Source organism: Lithobates pipiens, unplaced genomic scaffold, assembly GCF_037356315.1.
Source record: "Lithobates pipiens isolate NorthernLeopardFrog02 unplaced genomic scaffold, aLitPip1_a1.2 Scaffold_3, whole genome shotgun sequence".
Taxonomy (NCBI): domain Eukaryota; kingdom Metazoa; phylum Chordata; class Amphibia; order Anura; family Ranidae; genus Lithobates; species Lithobates pipiens.
In genome coordinates, this window is record NW_027507790.1 from 182,484,314 (window position 1) to 182,504,449 (window position 20,136).

Consider the following 20,136-nt stretch of genomic DNA (forward strand, 5'->3'; position numbering starts at 1 on the left):
ACATGCATCTCTTTTGCAGGCTTGCATTGGTGTTCATTCTTAATGGCACCCCAATGTGTGTTTTGGTGCAGCAAAATTTAAAAATAAAAAAGTTCTGTGAAACTTTAACACGTAGGGCAGCCCACTGAAATTAATGGGCTTCCCTAAATGTGAATGCAAACACAAAAACATATGTGCACTGTTGCACCTGAATAGATATTAATGGAGCCAAAGAGAAATGGAAAATATCTCATGCCACATCATCCAGTGGCCATGTAAAGTATATTTATTTGCCATAATATAGAAGGCATTTATCATAACCGGATTTTTTTCACATGGGGGGGGGGTAGGTTTGCTTTAATATGGGAACAGACATATGGCTAAACTTTCAAGCATAAACTAATAATGTCTAAATGTATAAACACAGTCCCAAAAACGAGTCTGTGCTTCTCAAAGGCCAACAACGTCCCAGTCTCCATTTCTGCAGAAAGGCTTAGAATGCAACAAAGTAGTATCTTGTTTGTCTTTATAGGCAGCATTCCACTTTTGTCAAGTGTCATTTTCTCAAAATGCATTAACATTTGCGCCAGAACTAGAAGCACATAAAAGTCCAGAAAGCAGAAGGTATTACAACTACACGTGGTCCCAAGTTAGAAAGTGGCGTGATTTTTAGAGAGGATCTCCTTTTTAAATTGCCTTATCTGTTTGTGCTCAACCATCCACAAACAAGTCTTAATTTGTATTGTCCTAACCAGATTTAAATTAGTAAAATGAAAATAAAAATGACTGGCAAGGTCTTGTCCCTATATGGTACATGCAAAATGTTTAATTATTGATCACATATGCACATTTTGTATAGCCTGGGTATATATACACACATCAGTGAACTAGGTAGCTTGTTAATACTTTTATTCTGTAATCTCAAAAAGAAAGAAATTGCAATTCATGAAACCTCTGAGAAACAGTGGAAACTAATACATAAAGTATATTCACTTTAGTACCATCTTATTGGCACCCATGTAGAAATCAGATCTCTAAGGGGTCAAGAGATACAGACAAATCTTTACAGATAATGGGAGATGTAACAAATGGGAGATGAATTTTAACAGCACTGATAAGTAACAGAGACGCATATGATCTTTGGTTAGAAAGCTTCCCTATCACAAGGGCTTGCATATATGATAGATACTAGCATTCTGAAGCAGTAGACAAGATTGTCAAGAGTGTATTCTTCCCACTCCTGCCAGATGGAAGGGCTATTATTATAAATGAAAGGCAGCAGTAGTGGATGCCAGGCAGTCTTGTTTTGTGCCAGATTCTGAAGTCCAGATGTAAGCTGGCTACCCCTGGGACAGGACGGGCTTCAGTTCCCGCAGCAGAATGGAGCCAATCACAGTTTTCTCAGTATTTATGATGAGCTGTGCTGTAGAGCTTTCCTTCAGCTCCACTGTGACTAGCATCAATGACCCACTGTGCACAGTCTTCGCTGCAAACCTGCAAAATGAAGGAGGAAAAAAAAAGTTACACAGTAGCCAGATCAAAGCTTTTGTAGTACAACATGTCATTACACTGTTATATCCCTATATGTTTGAGTGAATTATTTTTAATTGTATTTGTTAGATATAAATGTAAAAGTATCCACTTAAAGTCAGTTTAATCTCAATGACTTTTTCAAAGTTTATAAAACATTAAAATACACTGTAAAACAAACACTCAAACAAGAAATCAGCAAGAGCCGGTTTGCGTTTTTCTACACTTTACTTAGACCAAGTACACATGGGTGGTTTTTAATCTTGCAAAAGTTGGCATGAAGCACATCATGTCCAACAAAGTATTGTTAGCTTTTTTTTTTCTTTGAGCACAGTAGTCTGCCTGAGCTTGTTAAATGCCTGCTGAAGCTTTTCACAATGCCAACTAAAGACGGCTAAATGTTTCTTAAAGCTACAGCCAGCGCTTCCTTGAAGATTTACTTTTAACCTTGTAGAAAGAAGCAAATTCTTAACTAGCGTTAAGGCGGCTGTTAAATTTGATGCTCGTCAAACCAGTGTGGATTTAAACCAAGATAAAAATTGTCTGTAAAAATGTACACCAATTATAGTCAAAACTTTTGGAAAACATACAAGACTAGGAAATGAAATGTGGAACAGAGGGGTAGTTATGTTTAAGTAAAAGCAGACTTACACTCAGCAGTCAGTTTGAGGAATTGAATGATGAGGCATAATTGCATCAGAACAGATGCAGGTAAGAATGTGCAAAAATTCTACTTTATTTTGTTCCTTTTTTTAAACTGTATAGCTGTGCAATATGATATGGAAAAGAGGGGGCTTATGCATTTGGTGGACCTGAACTACTACTGTATGGCCTATTTGGGAATGCCAGTGTTGGGAAACAAACACAGCTGTAGCAGTTTTAATGTGGGAACAGAACACTTGAAGGTAATGGACTGGCCACTGATTTTCTGATGATTTCTAAAACGTGGATATTCTTTATTGGAAGGCAACCCCAACAAATACAGCATATATGGATCTATTCCTTTGCAGTCCCTTGCATGGTTAGTACAGTGTCTCCGACCAGAGCTGTCAGTTTTGTTTCGTACAACTCAGCTGTAATTTGATCCACATCTGTGGTGAATCTGTAGTAGCTGGCTAAAATTAATTTTTCCTTTTGTACTTGGTATACACAAGTTATTTTGCTTTTCACATATCCTTACATTTTCTCTGATTTTACAGCAGAGCCCAGTTCTTCCTCTGATCTCTGAGCCAATCCAGCATTCCCTTAGTTTAATATGAAGGTGCAAGAAATGTAAAAATGTTGGTTCGAGACTGGTCACATAGAATATTTCCTAAAATGTAGCAGAAAATGAAGCAATGTATACTGGTAGTTAGCTATAAGCCACGTTTAAGAACGAAACTTATGGATAAATTAAATTTGAGTTTTCTTTGCAACTTACTTTGTGCCAAACAGGTTAACTTTTTTTTATACCAAGGATGAGAAACATTCCTGTCCCAATTGTTAGGATGAGGGTGGGTTCACACTTGCTGAGGCCACGGATCACAGCAGGGGGCCCGGTGCATTCCTGTTCCCCATTTCAGGTCAGAGTTTTTATCTGAATTCGCACCTGAAATGGAACCAAAGACACACAGGACCCTTTTCCAGTGCGCTCCGCAGCCACCCTGGAGTTATGTGAACCAACTCCATTGAGTGCCAGTCACAGTCTCCTGTCATGTGAATTGGATGCAGAGAAAATATCTAAAAGCAGATATATCACATCATAAGGGCAACATATAGCCTAAAGTATATAAAAAAATACAGGTAGTAGACAGTAGAAACATTTTTTTGACCCCCTCTTCCATGGGATAGGGAATTTCATACATGTACATCGACATGATTTTGTTGATTTGTTTGCATTTTGCGATTTCTACTGTCTAACTGCTACCTATATTTGGTTTTTATATATTTAGGGGCTATATGTTGCCCTTATGATAGGATATATCTTCTTTTAACAATTTGTAATAAAGATATGACCTTTTTAATTAATAGTTTATATCTAGAGATTAGTGATATCAATGGGTCATCGTTCAACGCCCTTATCTTTCCCGCTTCCATTATATTATTGGGTTGATGACCTTCTTGAAATATAGCTGGTTTAGCTCCCCTAACCTGACCTTTCTTTACAACATTCTATTTACGAAGACTTTAATATCACTTTAGGTCTAGAATTCCAGAGAAGGTAGGTCTTTAGGTCTAGAATTCCAGAGAAGAAAATGGGTGAATCAGCTGGCCAGCTTGACAAAAACAGCTTTGGGTGGACTAATGCAGCAGAAGTATAATAAAAAAATGAATAATAATAAAAAAAATGAATAATAATAATAAATAATAAAAATGAAACATAATAAAAAAAAGTTACAATAATCTTCTTCTCAAAGAATTCTACAAGAATTTTAGAACCGCTTTATATGGACTGAAAAACATTTCCATTTTCTAGTCAGCAATAGCAGGGGCATTGTGTATTTCTGACAGATGTAGATTTAGTCACCCTATGCTGCTGATGAATGAACGGATGTTTAATGTTCACGGTAATAACTGTGTGAACCCATTAACTTTCTTATAAACAAAAACACAACGGAAATGCAAATAAAACTGTACAGCCAACGTTTGAACATTTTTTGTTAAAATTTATGAGGAGTGAATCAAAATTCCAAAACACTAAAATCTCCTTAATTACTTGTAATTAGAGGCCAAACTGTCCTATTGTGTTTTGCAATTGACTGAAAGCCACCTTAGATACAAAGAACTTCTGTCAAGCCAGCTAATTCATTCAGCAAGACCTGAGAGAGACAACGGCAGCCTGGATTGCATGTCCCATGCAAACCGAGAGCCTCTTTTTCCCGTTAACTGGAGAACAATGAAGTTGCTGCACATGGCCCTTTGAAAACACTAACAAGTACGGGAGAGGGTCTATGACCTGCTCAGACCCCCACTCTTGAGGCCTTTCCCCTCTTCCCTTTCTGAATGACACGTGTCTCAATCGCAGCCATCTGCCTCAATTTGTGAAACATCTCCGGCCACAAAAGCATGCAGTTAGCCCTGACAACAGAGAACAAAGCAAAAATAATAAAACTGCTCTGCTGACAGCGCGAACCGGGCTCCTCAATAGCAAACCAACTGGTCAGTGTCTCCTTCCTAACAATTAGCATGGGCAAGTCACAGACTGCAGTCTGTGGGGATCTGTTTAATTATCATCAACATAAAGGAGAGAGAGTTTATCAAAGATACTCAAAGAAAGGAGGAAAAAAAAAATCACACTAGACTTAATTAAAATATTAGCCACTTAAGCAGGAAACAGATTCTCTTTAAATGGAAAGTAATTAATTTTTTAGTTTTTCTCCTAATCACATCAAAACCTCTTAACGCATTACGCTAGTTAGGAAAGCATAACATGTAATTTAAATCTTGTTAACCAGTTTATAGGTAATAATTGCTATATTCTTATTTTACAAACAGAAAAGATCAATATTTATTTCTCTCATCCACACTGCTGCCAACCGGGTCCTTTACTTATTTAGCATTGTGATTGTGTGCATACTGCCAACAATGACAGAAATTAGACACTCACTTCCCCAATGCTAGAAACAATGCAGATAACAGAAAAGAACACTCAGACTCCCATGGTGATAAATAGCTTATTCTTATATATTCTCACATATGCTATCAAAGACTTTACACTTCCGTGTTGAGGTGTTCATTTTCCTTATTAATATAAAAATATTAAAGTGTTTGTAAACCTTACCAATAAATGTCTTTCTCCTTTTTGGTCTGCTAAATATACCATTGAAATGGCTTTGTTATATCTGTTGGACAAGTGCAAAAGAACACTTTTGAGTTTGCCAGAACTATAACTTTCTGTGCTCTCCATCTGCGCACAAGGAGGGGTTATAGAGATGAGGAGGGGATGAGAGGCTGATGTTGTGATCCTTCAGAAATAGAATAGGAAGGGCTGAGACCACGTGCTTATCAATTCAGATTTGAGTTGTCAAAGTGAAAGTGTGTAAAAAACACTTTCTTGCACAACAGTTATTTTTCTCTACCTCAAACATATATTCCAGAGATGTAATAAATATGTTTTTGTTATTAACATATCTTCAGTAGATGTATTACTCAATTAGTAGCAGCCATAAGCTTCAGTTTATTTTCTTCAGCTGGCTTGCGGCTGTAAATTAAAAGTGATTTGGGTGGAGTTATGCCTCCAAAAAGGAGTACCTGCTACCTGACCACTGCTATCACAAGGGGGTTTATGTTGACGCTTTGTGATAGCAAAAAGTTGAATTAACAGAAAGAAAACAATGAATGCAAATGTAGTGGTATAGCCTTTGGTTAGCTCTAAACTGATGAGTAGTAAAAGCTTTTAAAACATTACCTATATATAGTGTCTCACAAGAGTGAGTACACCCCTCCGATTTTTTGTAAATATTTTATGTTATCTTTGCTACAATGTAAAGTAGTGAGAGACACGCTTGTATAAAAGTGTCAATTTGCCGTCCCCCTCAAAATAACTCAACACACAGCCATTAATGTCTAAAGCGCTGGCAACAAAAGTGAGTACACCCCTAAATGAAAATGTCCAAATTGAGCCCAAAGTGTCAATATTTTGTGTAGCCACCATTATTTTCCAGCACTGCCTTAACCCTCTTGGGCATGGAGTTCACCAGAGTTTCACAGGTTGCCACTGGAGTCCTCTTCCACTCCTCCATGACATCACAGAGCTGGTGGATGGAGACCTTGCGCTCCTCCACCTTCTGTTTTAGATGCTCAATAGGGTCTGGAGACATGTTTGGTCAGTCCATCACCTTTACTCTCAGCTTCTTTAGCAAGGCAGTGGTCGTCTTGGAGGTGTGTTTGGGGTCGTTGTGTTGGAATACTACCCTGCAGCCCAGTCTCCGAAGGAATGGGATCATGCTCTGTTTCAGTATGTCACAGTACATGTTGGCATTCATGGGTCTCTCAATAAACTGTAGATCCCCAGTGTCGGCAGCACTCATGCAGCCCCAGACCATGACACTCCCACCACCATGCTTGGGTGAAGGCAAGACACAATTGTCTTTGTACTCCTCACCTGGTTGCCGCCACACACTTGACACCATATAAACCAAATAAGTTTATCTTGGTCTCATCAGATCACAGAACATGGTTCCAGTAATCCATGTCCTTAGTCTGCTTGTCTTCAGCAAACTGTCGGGGGGCTTTCTTGTGCATTATCTTTAGAAGAGGCTTCCTTCTGGGACAACAGCCATGCAGACCAAATTTGATGCAGTGTGTGGGGTATGGTCTGAGCACTGACAGGCTGACCACCCACTCCTTCAACCTCTGTAGCAATGCTTGCAGTGCTCATACATCTATTTCCCAAAGACAACCTCTGGATATGATGCTGAGCACGTGTACTCAACTTCTTTGGTCAACCATGTCGAAGCCTGTTCTGAGTGGAACCTGTCCTGTTAAACCGCTGTATGGTCTTGACCAGCATGCTTTAGCGGTTTCAGGGTCTTGGCAATCTTTTTTTTATATTTTTTTTTTTTTAGATCCACAGGGTGCCAGACCAGAATGAGAGAAAGAGCCATAACACCATATTTAACACACCTGCTCCCTTGTTGCCAGCGGTTTAGACATTAATGGCTGTGTGTTGAGTTATTTTGAGGGGACAGCTAATTTACACTGTTATACAAGCTGTACACTCATTACTTTACAAGTAGCTTTCTTCAGTGTTGTCACATTAAAAGATATGAAAATATTTACAAAAACATTTTTGTGATTGAGATATATTATATATATATATATATATATATATATAGCCACTAATCTATGCACACATTTTATGGTTATGTGTCTTCAGCCTAATAAGTATAACCAGGATTTTTGCTTCAGTGTATCTGTGTACCAGCACTACACTTTTGGATATGGATGGAGATATATATATATTTATTATATATACCGCTTAAGGACTAGCCTCGTTTTGATATTTTGGTGTTTAAAACAGTTTATTTTTTGCTACAAAATTTACTTAGAACCCCAAACATTATATATATATTTTTTCCTAACAACCTAGAGAATAAAATGGCAGTCATTGCAATACTTTTTTTTCACACTGTATTTGCTCTGCGGTCTTACAAGGGGATTTTTTTTGGGAAAAAATTCACTTTTTTGAATAAAAAAAATAAATAAGACAACAGTAACGTTAGTCTAATTTTTTTATACCTTGAAAGATAATGTTACGTCAAGTAAATTTATACCAAACATGTCACGCTTCAAAATTGTGCCTGCTCGTGGAATGGCATCAAACTTTTACCCTTAAAAATCTCCATAGGCGACATTTAAAAAATTTCTATCGGATGCATTTTTGAGTTACAGAGGAGGTCTAGGGCTAGAATCACTGCTCTCGCTCTAACGATACCTCACGTGTGGTTTGAGCACTGTTTTCATATACGGGGGCTACTCACGTATGCATTCGCTTCTGCCCACGAGCTCGTTGGGGCGGGGCACTTTAAAACGTTTTTTTTTCTTTCTTATTTATTTTAATTAATTTTATTTATTTTTTCACAGTTTAAAAAATAAAAATAAAATTTGGGTCACTTTTATTCCTATTACAAGGAATGTAAACATCCCTTGTAATAGAAAAAAAGCATGACAGGTCCTCTAAAATATGAGATCTGGGGTCAAAAAGTCCTCAGATCTCATATTTGGACTTAAATGCAATAATAATAATAATAATAATAAAAAAAAAAAAATGTTGTCATTTGAAAAAGACTTTGAAAAAATGGCCCTTTAAATTGTATGGGCAGAAGTGACGTTTTGACGTCGCTTCCACCCTGCTATGGTATGGAGATGAGTGGGAGCCATCTTCCCCTCACTCGTCTACATACCCGGCCACGGACAGGTCCCCATCGCCTCCGCCGATGGCGCCGGTAAGGGGCGGGTGGAACCTCTCCCGCTACCGATAATGGTGATCTTGCGGCGAATTTGCCGCCGAGACCACCATTATCGTAAACACGACTGGCTCCTGAAAAGATTGATATCTCTGTTGTGGCAGCAGCTGCTGCTACCGAGATATCCATCTTTAAATTGCCAACGTATATGTAAAGGAGATGGTTGACAAGTGGTTAATATATACATACACACACACACACACACCTTTGCTTCTTCACATGTAAAAAAGTTTCAGGATGAGAATGCGTGATTGTACACAATTGTATGTGGAAAAAAAAAAAGCTTGGATAATGTCATCTCAAATTACAGCGATAACCTTTGCAGTTTGCACATGCATTTCATATGATATTAAAGCAATGATGTAATTGCTATACAAACATTTAACAGTTTATTTAAAATACATTTATATAGAAAGTGCTAACTTACTGAAAACGGATGCTCTTTACACTTTTACAATCTGCAATCATTTGCAACAGATTTTCCTCTGTATTGCAGTAACATGCTTTGCTCAGCATATTTTGGTTATATACAGCCAAGCAAAATGCTGACAAGATGGGAAAGATTTTTTTCTCCTTTGTTAGAATATTTTGTGATGTTTTGGATGGACTCCCAAGCATAAATTAAACATGTGTTGTTAGAGAGGCCGAATTACTCTGTCTCTCTGGAGAGAGAGTGAATATATTCTCCCTGTGTTGTGACAACATTAATCACAATTAGTTGTTCGGTTGAAGATTTCAAATCTGCACCATCAATGGAATGTTGATATCCCACTGGAGTAAATGTTTCCCAAGTTTCCCGTGATTAGAAAGGACACAACACCCAGTCATCTGCCATGACAAGATGGCCACCACTGACTTTTATTTTTCCTGTATTGTAGTTAGGAAAATTTGTTTAATATTCAATACATTTGGCCCTCATCGGGAATAGAAAAGCATTGTATGAGTTGATTTAACAAGATTTCATACATGGAGCCACACATTTTTGTGTTTAAACCAATACTGTGTATTTATGGAATTAAATGCATTCACTTCATGGTGCCCTTTTTAGATAATTGATGTGCAATGCTATTCAGATTGTTAAAAATTAGCTTTACCTATAATGAACTAAAAATATGACATGCAATATTACAATATCTATCTACTTGCAAATGTATGAGTAGTTGAAATCAATTTTTTTATTTTTTTATGCTGGCTAGCTTGAAAGTGTGCCGGGAGCCCCCTTTCTATTCTTTTCTATACTGCCCATATGCACCTTTCCCTTTTTGCTAGTTTGGCTGCCATTGTTGCTTTTGATGTCCGGGCTTCTGGTGCAGGAAAGGGCTGCTTTCAGGTGAGCATTCCCTCTGTTTATAAATTGCTATATATGTCCCACGGTGTGCACCTCAGATAGTTCAGAGTTAGAGACATTTAGCAGAGGTGCCTTAATGCATCAGTGTGGCTAAATGTTAACTAAATGCATGTAAATGTATGCAACTAAAGCCTGTGAGTCTTTGAAACAGGTTAGCAATATTTTAAACTATAAACAGATTATTAGTTGGGAATAATAATTATATACATACATATACACATACACACTCAATAACAGTTGCAGCATGTGGCAAAGCAGATTCAATTTCACGATGGGCTATATGATAAGGTATAATGACATTGTAGCATTATATATTGTTTTTTTAAGGCAAATTCCCTCTCCCTCTATTCAAGTTGTTCCAGTTGACTACAATTTCTAAAGCATAGAACATAATGACTTGATATAATAATAATAAAAGTCAAAAATGACAATAAGAATTGTTTTATTTAGGTTAGAAAACGTATTCCGCAAACAAAGCATAAAATACAAAAAGAAGATCTGCAATATGGACTTATGAAAAATATGTAAAACACTATGCATGTCCCCTTCCACTAGTCAATTCAAAGTCTGTTAATTGCCACCCAGTCTAATGAGGTGAAGCACCTTTTTTTCTGCACAGGCAATTCATAAAATGCTGAGTTGCAAGGAGTTATAGCTGCACCTCCACTGCAAAGTGCAAAACTGGTTGGCGCTCTGCAGTATCCCACAGCAACAAATATAAAATAGTAATTTCCGCTGTCAGAAACCTAATTAAAGAATTCAGGAAATGGTGTTCAGTGATTGGCGTGAGATCATAACCCCCAATCCATAAATAACAATAATTATTAACATTATGAGCCTTTGAACTCCTTTAGTCAGATTCATACATACCCTAGATGCTTAATATTTTTTTTATATTCTTATACAGTTTACAAATAAACTCAACCTAATTTCATAGGTTTAGTGAACTTGGCATATAAATGAATCCAGTCCAGATATGAAGTGTATTAATGTTTCATTTATGTATAGACTAATGATATACATTTTCAATTTAGGTCCGCTCATCAGATGTCTTAGATCAGGGTGTGGAATAACTATACTATAGTAAGTATATTAAAACGAAACATGGAAATTTTATTTGTGATCAAATAAAAAAAAATACTGAATTGTATGAATGCAATCCTATAAAAGCAGTTTAAAAGGACAAAGCTTTTAACAAATGTGTTTTCATTTTGTAAAAAGGTCCACATAAATGCTTCAATTCTAATATTCCAGGAATGAAATGCAGTTCCGTGTATATAGCATATATTTAGAAAGCAAAAGGGGCTGCGTTTCTTTTCTAGGAAGGTGTACCGAGTGTCTGATGTGGAAATAATAACAGTGCTGACCTCTAGTGTTAGGAAAAGAGTTATTGAGACATTTAATCCATTGATGACTTATAATTTAAATGGTCATTGTTGTTGTTAATGAGGATTACTGTGTATTATACAAATAATAAAATGTAACCAACAGGCAGTAATCACCACTTTGTGCAACGATTGCTCACTATCCTAGAAATTACATAAGAGAACCAACCAATTCTTTAAAATATCCATAGATATATCATGACCAACATTTGATTAAAAACAAAAAAAGAGATTTTGACCAACATGTTTTATAACAGAACAGTGGTAAATTGCCGTATACCTTCATCAATATTAACAATAAAAAATAAAATGTCTGGTTCTAGCAGAAATTCTTAAAGAGTATACCCATACCTGCCTTAAAGGTATGGTCATATACGCGTTTTAGTGTGGTGTGTTCAAAATAAATTCTGCTTCAAAAATTAAAATGACAGAAGCACTTATGACACAGAAAAAATATTTACTGCATGCCAACTGAAGAACCAGTTATAGCACAAACCAAAACTGATATTACGTTTTGTTTAAATCTGCTACTGAAAGTGCTTAATCGCCTATTGAACATGCAGATTTCTTATGCAGGCAGGGACTAGAGTGGAGTGCCATATCTCTACACTCCTGGTGACCAACCTGCGGCCCTAGGGTGTTTGCAGTTTGGCTTTTGGACACAGCAGTCAGCAGTGCGTGTTTTTGTAATGGGTAATAGCTGTGATCACTAGCAGTTTCATGTAATATTTCCCCAGTCTCTGACAGTTTGACTCCAGTAGCACAGTCTATGACCATCTCCCTCTGTTAAGTCTCCAGTCTTTTGTAGCAATATATATAATAAATATTGTACATTGCCCTTTACCCGGGGGGGGGGGGGTGCATTTGAGGGCCCATATACGTTGAAGTTGACATCTACTGCTCTACACTGTGCACAGCAATAGAAACACACATCCTCATAGCCTAGGATGATAACATATTCCTATAATCATCTCTCCTCTTCCCCCCCCCCCCCACCTCCCTCCAAACTAACACACTGATTCCATTGACAATACTTTTGAGAAGGTTTGAGAAAGCAGTACTGAGAGAGCAGATGCCAACAGTATTTAAAAATGTAAAACTGGGATAAGAACTTTAAAAAGTTCACGTTTTAAGCAAAAAATAAATGCACATTTTTTGGCAGGTAAAAAAAAAAACTGTGCAGATATCATATGGGCAGGCAGTTTTACACCGACAGGAAGAATCAATGAGCTACCACAGTGCAAAACACATGGTAGTTCATTGAGAACTACAAGACAGTCACAAAGGCTGTTGGTACTTTTGTGAATCAGTGATGTGGCTGTACTCTTTGAATTGTGGCGAGTACAGGGAGAAGATTGATGGCTCGCTGCCACAAGGGAGGTAGGGGTGGGGGGGAAGTAAATCAGGGGGAGAGGGGTCGGATGCTGAACATATTGCATCGTACACCCTAAATAGTGGTGTAACATGTAACCTGTTCAGAAAGGTCAACTTATCGTTTAATAGTTTACTGGGAAATGCTTATTTTATTGAGCTCAATGTGCTAGGCTAAAAAACACAGAGGGTTCAATACCACTTTAATACAGTAAGATTAAGGTTCTATTCTTGCTATTAAAGCAGGAGTCCACCAGGAGTTCCACCGTTTTTTTTTAAAAGGCAGCAGCTACAAATACCGCAGCTGCTGACTTTTAAAATAAGGACACTTGCCCGCCCAGCGCGCCCGCGATGTCGGCACCCGAAGCCAATCTCTAAATCGTCTCTCGGGTGCTGCCGCCGCCATCTTGGGTATGGGAATCAGGAAGTGGAGCCTTTCGGCTTAATTTCCCGGTTCCCTACTGCGCATGCGCGAGTCGCGCTGCGCAATAAGGATGGACCCGCTGCCTCTGGGATCTGTGTGTTTCCCAGCAGGCAGCGGGGGACTTTCGGAAAGGGGCATAGATCTACGCCCCTTTCCGCAGAGAGCTATCCCGGAAGTGGGTGCAGTTACATGGATTATCCAGGTAACTGCACCCCCCTCCCCCCTGAAAGGTGCCAATTGTGGCGTCGGAGGGGGGGGATTCCAATGAGCGGAAGGTCCACTTTAGGGTGGACCTCCGCTTTAAGAGCAAAGTATCTGCAATGTTGACAGTATAAGGCTTTACAATATACAGATAAAAGAGAAAACAAAAAAGTGTTACCTGTGTACATTGTTCTGACCAGAAGGCACTACTCCAAGATTGGCAGCAGCTAGAAACTTGTGCACCACAGTCTGCGGAGTGCTGTTCTGTGGAGATACTGTGATAGTGGCTGAATTCTCATTCATACCCATCAGCTTTGCTATGAAAAGTAAAAGAAAATGTATGTTATTCGTGACTAACATATCTAACATATAAAAGACACAACATGCATGTAACATGAGAGGCTGATAAACCAAAGATATAATATGGACATTACTTAATGTAAGTGATATACCCTAATTTTTACCTACAGGTAAGCCTATAGTAAGGCCAACTCTTGGACAGAATGTGATGGGACACAAACAAAAACAAAATTCCCTTATCTATCCAAATGAGTTTTGCCTAGAGATGCATTTTTAAAACATGGCAAAGCTACAGGCTATTAACATTCTTGTATTTCACATTTTTAAAATAAGACAGGAGCGTTAAAACAAGCCCTCACTGACCTCTGTAGCTGCAGACACTGTGGAATAATTCATCCTCAAATATCACAACACAAAAAAATTATGATCGTATGGCAAAATAGATATTTACAAACACATATGCATGTAAAAATTCTTTTAGCTCTCAGAATGCCAAATAAAAAAATATTATATTCTAGCCAAGGGAGAATGTGTGCTTTCATGGGTACTTTGGTGTAAAATACAGATTTTTACTGATCTAAAGGTGGTGTTCGTTTACTATTATTTACAAGCCTGTGTAAACGGCCCTTTAAAAGCAACGGGCTGCACTAAATGTACAAAAAAAGCCCTACCACCTAAAAATGTAGCCCGTTTGGCGCCCATGTCAAAGAGCCCCGAAAGGCTGGCAAATAGCCAAGGTGAAGAATCATACAGAGAGGAGTAGCACCGTACTGTACTCCAAGATGGGGAATTTATAGACAAGATGTTTGTTTACTTATACAGCACGGTTTTATTTCTCAGAAATGTCTCATGCGAGTACCTTTAACCCTTTCTTTTAAAGTGGAGGTAAACTTTTTAACTTGTAGCTACAGATAAGCCAAGGCTTACCTGTAGTTACAGTAAATATCTCCTAATCGTGCACTGTTTAGGAGATATTCGCAAGGGATTCTGTCTGATGTCATCGGTGCATGTGCACTGATGGGACAGCATGCCCGTGCTGGAGCTGAAGGCTCCCACACACATGTTCAGTGACGTCACTGTATGTGACGTGCTTTTTTATTTTATATGTATTATCAAAATGGTCACTCATTTTTGTTTATAGCGCAAAAAATAAAAAGACCAGAGGTGATCAAATACCACCAAAAGAAAGCTCTATTTGTGGAGAAAAAAAAGCTGTCAATTGTGTTAGGGTACAGTGTCGCACAACTGCGCAATTGTCAGATAAAATGACAGTGCGGTAGCGCAAAAAATGGCCTGGTCGGGAAGTGGGTACATTTTTCTGGGGCTGAAGTGGTTAACTACGGTTATCTAGTTGCTGGACTGTGAACCAAGAGCATAACAGCAGTGAGCAGGGAAGTAGAAACCTGCATATCTTTAATTTGGGGGGGAAAAAGGTCACAAAACAAAAAATGATACACAGTTGGGTGATACTAATGCCTTGGATAAATATATGAACACTGTCTTTTGCCTGCCCATTAATTCACTAAAGAAACCCTTGTCAAAAAAAAAAAAAAGCTATGGATTCTGTCAGTATTAGGTCATGAAGAGGAGGAGCGCTACCTGAAGCTACATCTCTAGGAAATACCAAGCAAAGGAAGTTCTTATGGACAGTCTATGCAAGTTAGAGGGATTTCACTGTAAAAAAAAAAAAAAAAATGATTAAAAGCCAGCAGCTATAAATACTGCAGCTGCTGACTTTTAATAAATGGACACTCACCTGTCCCAGGATCCAGCGATGTCAGAAGCCGAGGCCGATCGATCGGCTTTCGAGTGCTGCCACCGCCATTCTAGGTGAGGGAATCAGGAAGTGAAGCATTGCGGCTTCACTTCCAGGTTCCCTACTGTGCATGCGCAAGTCACGGAGTGCAATAGGAATGGTCCGCGCTGTCTCTGGGACCCGCATGTGTCCGAGCAGACAGCGCGCTGGGACAGGAAGAGGCATAGACTCCTGTGGGAGTCTATGTCCGGAAGTGGGTGCAAATACCTGTCTTAGACAGGTATCTGCACCCCCCTGAAAGGTGGCAACTGTGACACCAGAGGGGGGGTCCCGATGAGCGGAAGTTCCACTTTAGGGTGGAACCCCGCTTTAAGCAATACTAGATACAATAAGACATGTTTCAGAAGAATACGTAACCACAAATGCCCTTCTAAATGTAAGTGTAGACATCAAAGCAATACATACAATAATAAATATTTCATATTAAAACACATTCTTAGCAAAACTCAAATGCATTTACAACCATGAAAGGCAGATCTATAGAAATAATTATTTTTTTCTGTTGACTAATAACTGTAACTTATGTTTAAGGCCTCATGCACACTGGACGCTTTGCTAACTCCCCTAGACACCTCTCTAGACTCAAACACACACGTTCACCACACGTAAACTTTCATTTCATAATGAATAATAATTTTTTCAGGCCACTGAAAATAACTGACTTTCAAATGCTAAATGTGCCTAGGAACTTAGGCACGTTTAGATGTCTGTGTGTGCATAGATACATAGACCAACACGCAGAAAAAAAAAAAAAAGCAGCAGCAGAAAAAAGCAGGCAGCACGCATGAGAAAAAAAAAAAATATATATATATATATATATATATATATATATATATATATATATATATATATATATATATATATATATTACATACCTAATTTCAGACCCAGTGAAATCCTTACAGTCTCTCAATTAAGGAAGATCATGGCTGGTGGGAGGGACCAGCTGAGTGCTATACATAGCTTCCTGAAAACATCACAGCACCCTGCTTCAGTACATTTCTCAAGAGCACTCAGTCCAGATAAGAGCAGAGGTCTGGGCTTTTGCAAGCAGTTATACAAATATTAAAATGCTTTGACGTGTGGATGACAGGTAACACCCACATTTGATGTTAAATGAAAATTTCGGGATTTTGGAAAAATCAATAACTCACCTAGGTGGAAGTAGGATCCATCAGATGCTGCATCTGTCCCCCGCCGGTTCTGCATTAAGAACTGAACAAACAGTTCTCCCCTGTGCTCTGAGCCATGACTGACCATCTGTCACCGGCTCTCTTCTCCCTCTAGAGCTCACTGGATCGCTGGGCTGTGGAAAGGATGAGAGGGGCTGGCTCAGGCTCTCAGAAAATTGCTGAGAGGCTGAGCTAGGTACTGGTCTAGGCATCTGGGTGGATCCCAACCATATGGTCAGGATCTTCCTTGAGGCTAGATTGGTTGAGGGACATCGGGCGGCAGTGGACTAAAGGCTGAAAACAAGTCACAGGAGTGCAGAATGAGCTAAACGCTTTGGCCATACTTCACCTTTAAGCCTCCATGATTTGAATGAACTGAAGTTCACTGATTGAGAGGGGCCTGGGACTGTCAGGCAAAAGAGAAAGGCTAATTGATTCTGGGCATGCCCCAGCCAGGAAATAAGGGTGGTCTCTATTTGACTTAAAGCTCAGTGTGCAGTGAAATCAGAATAACCGATTTCAGTAGAGAGGACTGTGCAAGACTTCCATCTAGCTAATTTCAGTGCAGTTTTAGATCTTTAACCACATCCGGACTGCCCATCGCACATACAACGTGGCAGGGCAACCCAGCTGCCCGAAACAACTTACCTGTACGTGGTTTCCGTCTCTGGGTCTCGTTCTGTCATATAGGAAGAGAGCGATCTGGTCTTCCTGCTAACCAGGAACACAGATGTCTCTCTTCCTCAAGTCAGTCCATCCATATACGTCCTTACTTTGAAGTGGAATATCGTTGTTATGGCAGCAACTAGCTGCCATAACCCCAGTATCCGCTTCTTCAGCCGGCGGTCAGCTTTCTGATAAGAGTGGTCTCTGCAGCGGATTCACCGCAAGATCACTTATCGGCGACGGGAAAGGGCAACCGCCCTCCGCCGCTTTCCAGAGCCATCGCCAGCGGCGAAGGCTGCTGGATCTTCACCCTTGCTGGGCATGGAGATGAGTGAGAGGAAGATGGCCCGCCCATCTCCATAACATTGCAGGGCGGAAGCGACGTCAAAACATCACTTCCGCCCATAGCTCTTAAAGGGCCTTTTTGTTTATTGCATTTTAGTATAAATATGAGATCTAAGGTCTTTTTAACCCCAGAGCTCATATTTAAGATGTCCTGTCATGTTTTTTTTTTTCTATTACAAGGTTTACAGTCCTTGTAATAGGAATAAAAGTGAATTTTTTTTTTTAAACAGTGTAAAAATAAAAAGGCAAAATAAGATTTTTTTTTTTTTTTTTAAAGCGCCCCGTCCTACCAAGCTCGTATGCAGAAGCGAACGCATACGTGAGTAGCGCCTGCATATGAAAATGGTGTTCAAACCACGCATGTGAGGTATCGCCGTGATAGGTAGAGTGAGAGCAATAAATTGGAACATGCAACCTGTAGAATTTTTAAAACGTCGCCTATGGAGATTTTTAAAGGGTAAAAGTTTGTCGCAATTTTGAAGTGCGACATGTTGGGTATCAATTTACTCAGCGTAACATTATCTTTCACAATACAAAAAAAATTGGGCTAACTTTTCTGTTTTATTTTTTAATTCAAAGAAGTGTACTTTTTCCATAAAAGTGCGCTTGTAAGACTGCTGCGCAAATACAGTTTGACAGTAAGTATTGCAATGACCACCATTTTATTCTCTAGGAAGTTAGAATTTTTTTTTATAATGTTTGGGGGTTTTAAGTAATTTTCTAGCAAAAACAAAACTTGTAAACAACACAACTCAAAAAGAGGCTCTGTCCTTAAAGGGGTTGTAAAGTAAAATTTTTTATTTTTTTAAAATAACAAACATGTCATACTTACCTCCACTGTGCAGCTCGTTTTGCACAGAGTGGCCCCGAACCTGCTCTTCTGGGGTCCCTCGGCGGCTGTCTCTGCTTCCTCCCGCAGGTGCTTCTCACGTTAATGCGAGCTCCCTCGCATTGGTGAGAAGCACTGCGGGCGCGCTCTCGTGATACAGCCGGCGGCTATAGCCGCTCGCTGTATCACAAGGCCCCGCCCCCGGCGCGCTGCGTCATTGGATGTGATTGACAGCAGCGCGAGCCAATGGCTGCGCTGCTTTCAATCCATCCACTCCAGCCAATCAGCGGCCAGGCTGAGCGGCGAAGAGGACGGCGGGGGCGAGCGTGGGATTTTCGAGGGGTCAGGTAAGTAAAACGGGGGGACTGGGGGCGCCAGCAGTGTGAGATGTTTTTTCACCTTAATGCATAGAATGCATTAAAGGTGAAAAAACATTTACCTTTACAACCCCTTTAAGTGGTTAAAATAACAAACATGGCATACTTGCCTCCACTGTGCAGCTCGTTTTGCTGAGAGTGTCCCCGAACATCAATTTCTGGGGTCCCTCCGCGGCTCTTGTGGCACCTCCCCGCATAAGATAACCCCCTGGGAGAACCGATCTCCCGAGGGGGTTACGTTGCGGGCGCACTCCCAAGTCCAGTATTCGGCATCCATAGAGGCCGAATGCACGACTCGGTCCCGCCCCCTGCTATCAATCTATCCCATCAAGAGCCGGGAACCGGTGGAGAGGAACAGTGGGGGCGCACTGACAAATTCAGGGCTCAGGTAAGTAAAACCCTTTGATTACCCCTGATGTTAACCCCTTTCCCTGAAAGTGTCATTTATACAGTGAATTTTTTTTTTGCACTGATCACTGTATTAGTGTCACTGGTCAACAAAAAGTGTCACTTCATGTCCATTTTGTCCACTGTAATGCCGCAGTCCCGCTAAAAATCTCTGATCGCCACCATTACTAGTACAAAAAAAAAAAGCCATAAAAATATCCCATAGTTTTAAGACGCAATAACTTTTGCGGAAACCAATATACGCCAATTGGGATTTTTTACCAGGAATATGAAGCAGAATACATATTGGCCTAAATGCATGAGGAAATTTGATTTATTTTTTTCCGAAATTTTCAATTGTATTTTTTTGTTTATAGTGCAAAAAATGAAAACCAGAGGTGATCCAAATACCACCAAAAGAAAAGCCATCAATTTTGTTTTGTACCAGGGCTGAAGTGGTTAAAGGTGTAACAATCTTTGAACGAATACCACTGAACACTTACAGAGATCAATGCATCATATTGAAAAAAATAAATAAATAAATAAAATCAACGGATAAATATATTAAACGGAGCAAAAATGATTCATGCTTTCTTTAGAAATAATTCAAACCATTTACTCTAATGATGCAACTAGTGGCACAAAACGGTTTGTGTTTTATGGCTCTCCTATTAAGTAAAACTTAATTATATTCATTTTGATTTGTGATTATTTCACTGATCCTGCCTTTTATTTAAAAAAAAAAAAAAAAAAAAAAAAAAAAAAAGTCCAAAATTCCACATTCAGTATCTCAACCTAGAATATTTGCAGACAAATTAGCTGATCCTCTCAACCCAACATTACAGAATCGATTTTTGTACCCCAAATCCTTTAACCCCTTCACACTGAAATATGCGTTATTTGGCTCGAAGGGGCTATACCAGGGTGGGGTGATGTGTGTAGCTGCACGCATCACCCCAGTACAGTTTTTTTAATGGATGGCTGGCTTACTTGTAAAAACTGATGCGGCTGAACAGCCACTCGGCTGTTATAACGAGCAGCGGGAGGGCATGTGCCCCC

General features: G+C 39.3%; 1 protein-coding gene across 2 annotated transcripts in view; it reads right to left on the reverse strand.

Moving 5' to 3' along the window:
* Positions 1-785: 785 nt before the first annotated feature.
* Positions 786-20,136, reverse strand: part of AP3B1 (adaptor related protein complex 3 subunit beta 1) — a 588,663-nt gene continuing 569,312 nt past the window's right edge. For both annotated transcript variants that reach the window (XM_077462589.1, XM_077462588.1), the window contains exons 26-27: positions 13,364-13,502; positions 786-1,473 (exon numbers count right to left, since the gene is read on the reverse strand). In XM_077462589.1, coding sequence (XP_077318715.1) covers positions 1,320-1,473; positions 13,364-13,502 — 293 coding nt within the window. In that variant the 3' untranslated portion in view covers positions 786-1,319. The remainder of the gene's footprint in view (positions 1,474-13,363; positions 13,503-20,136) is intronic.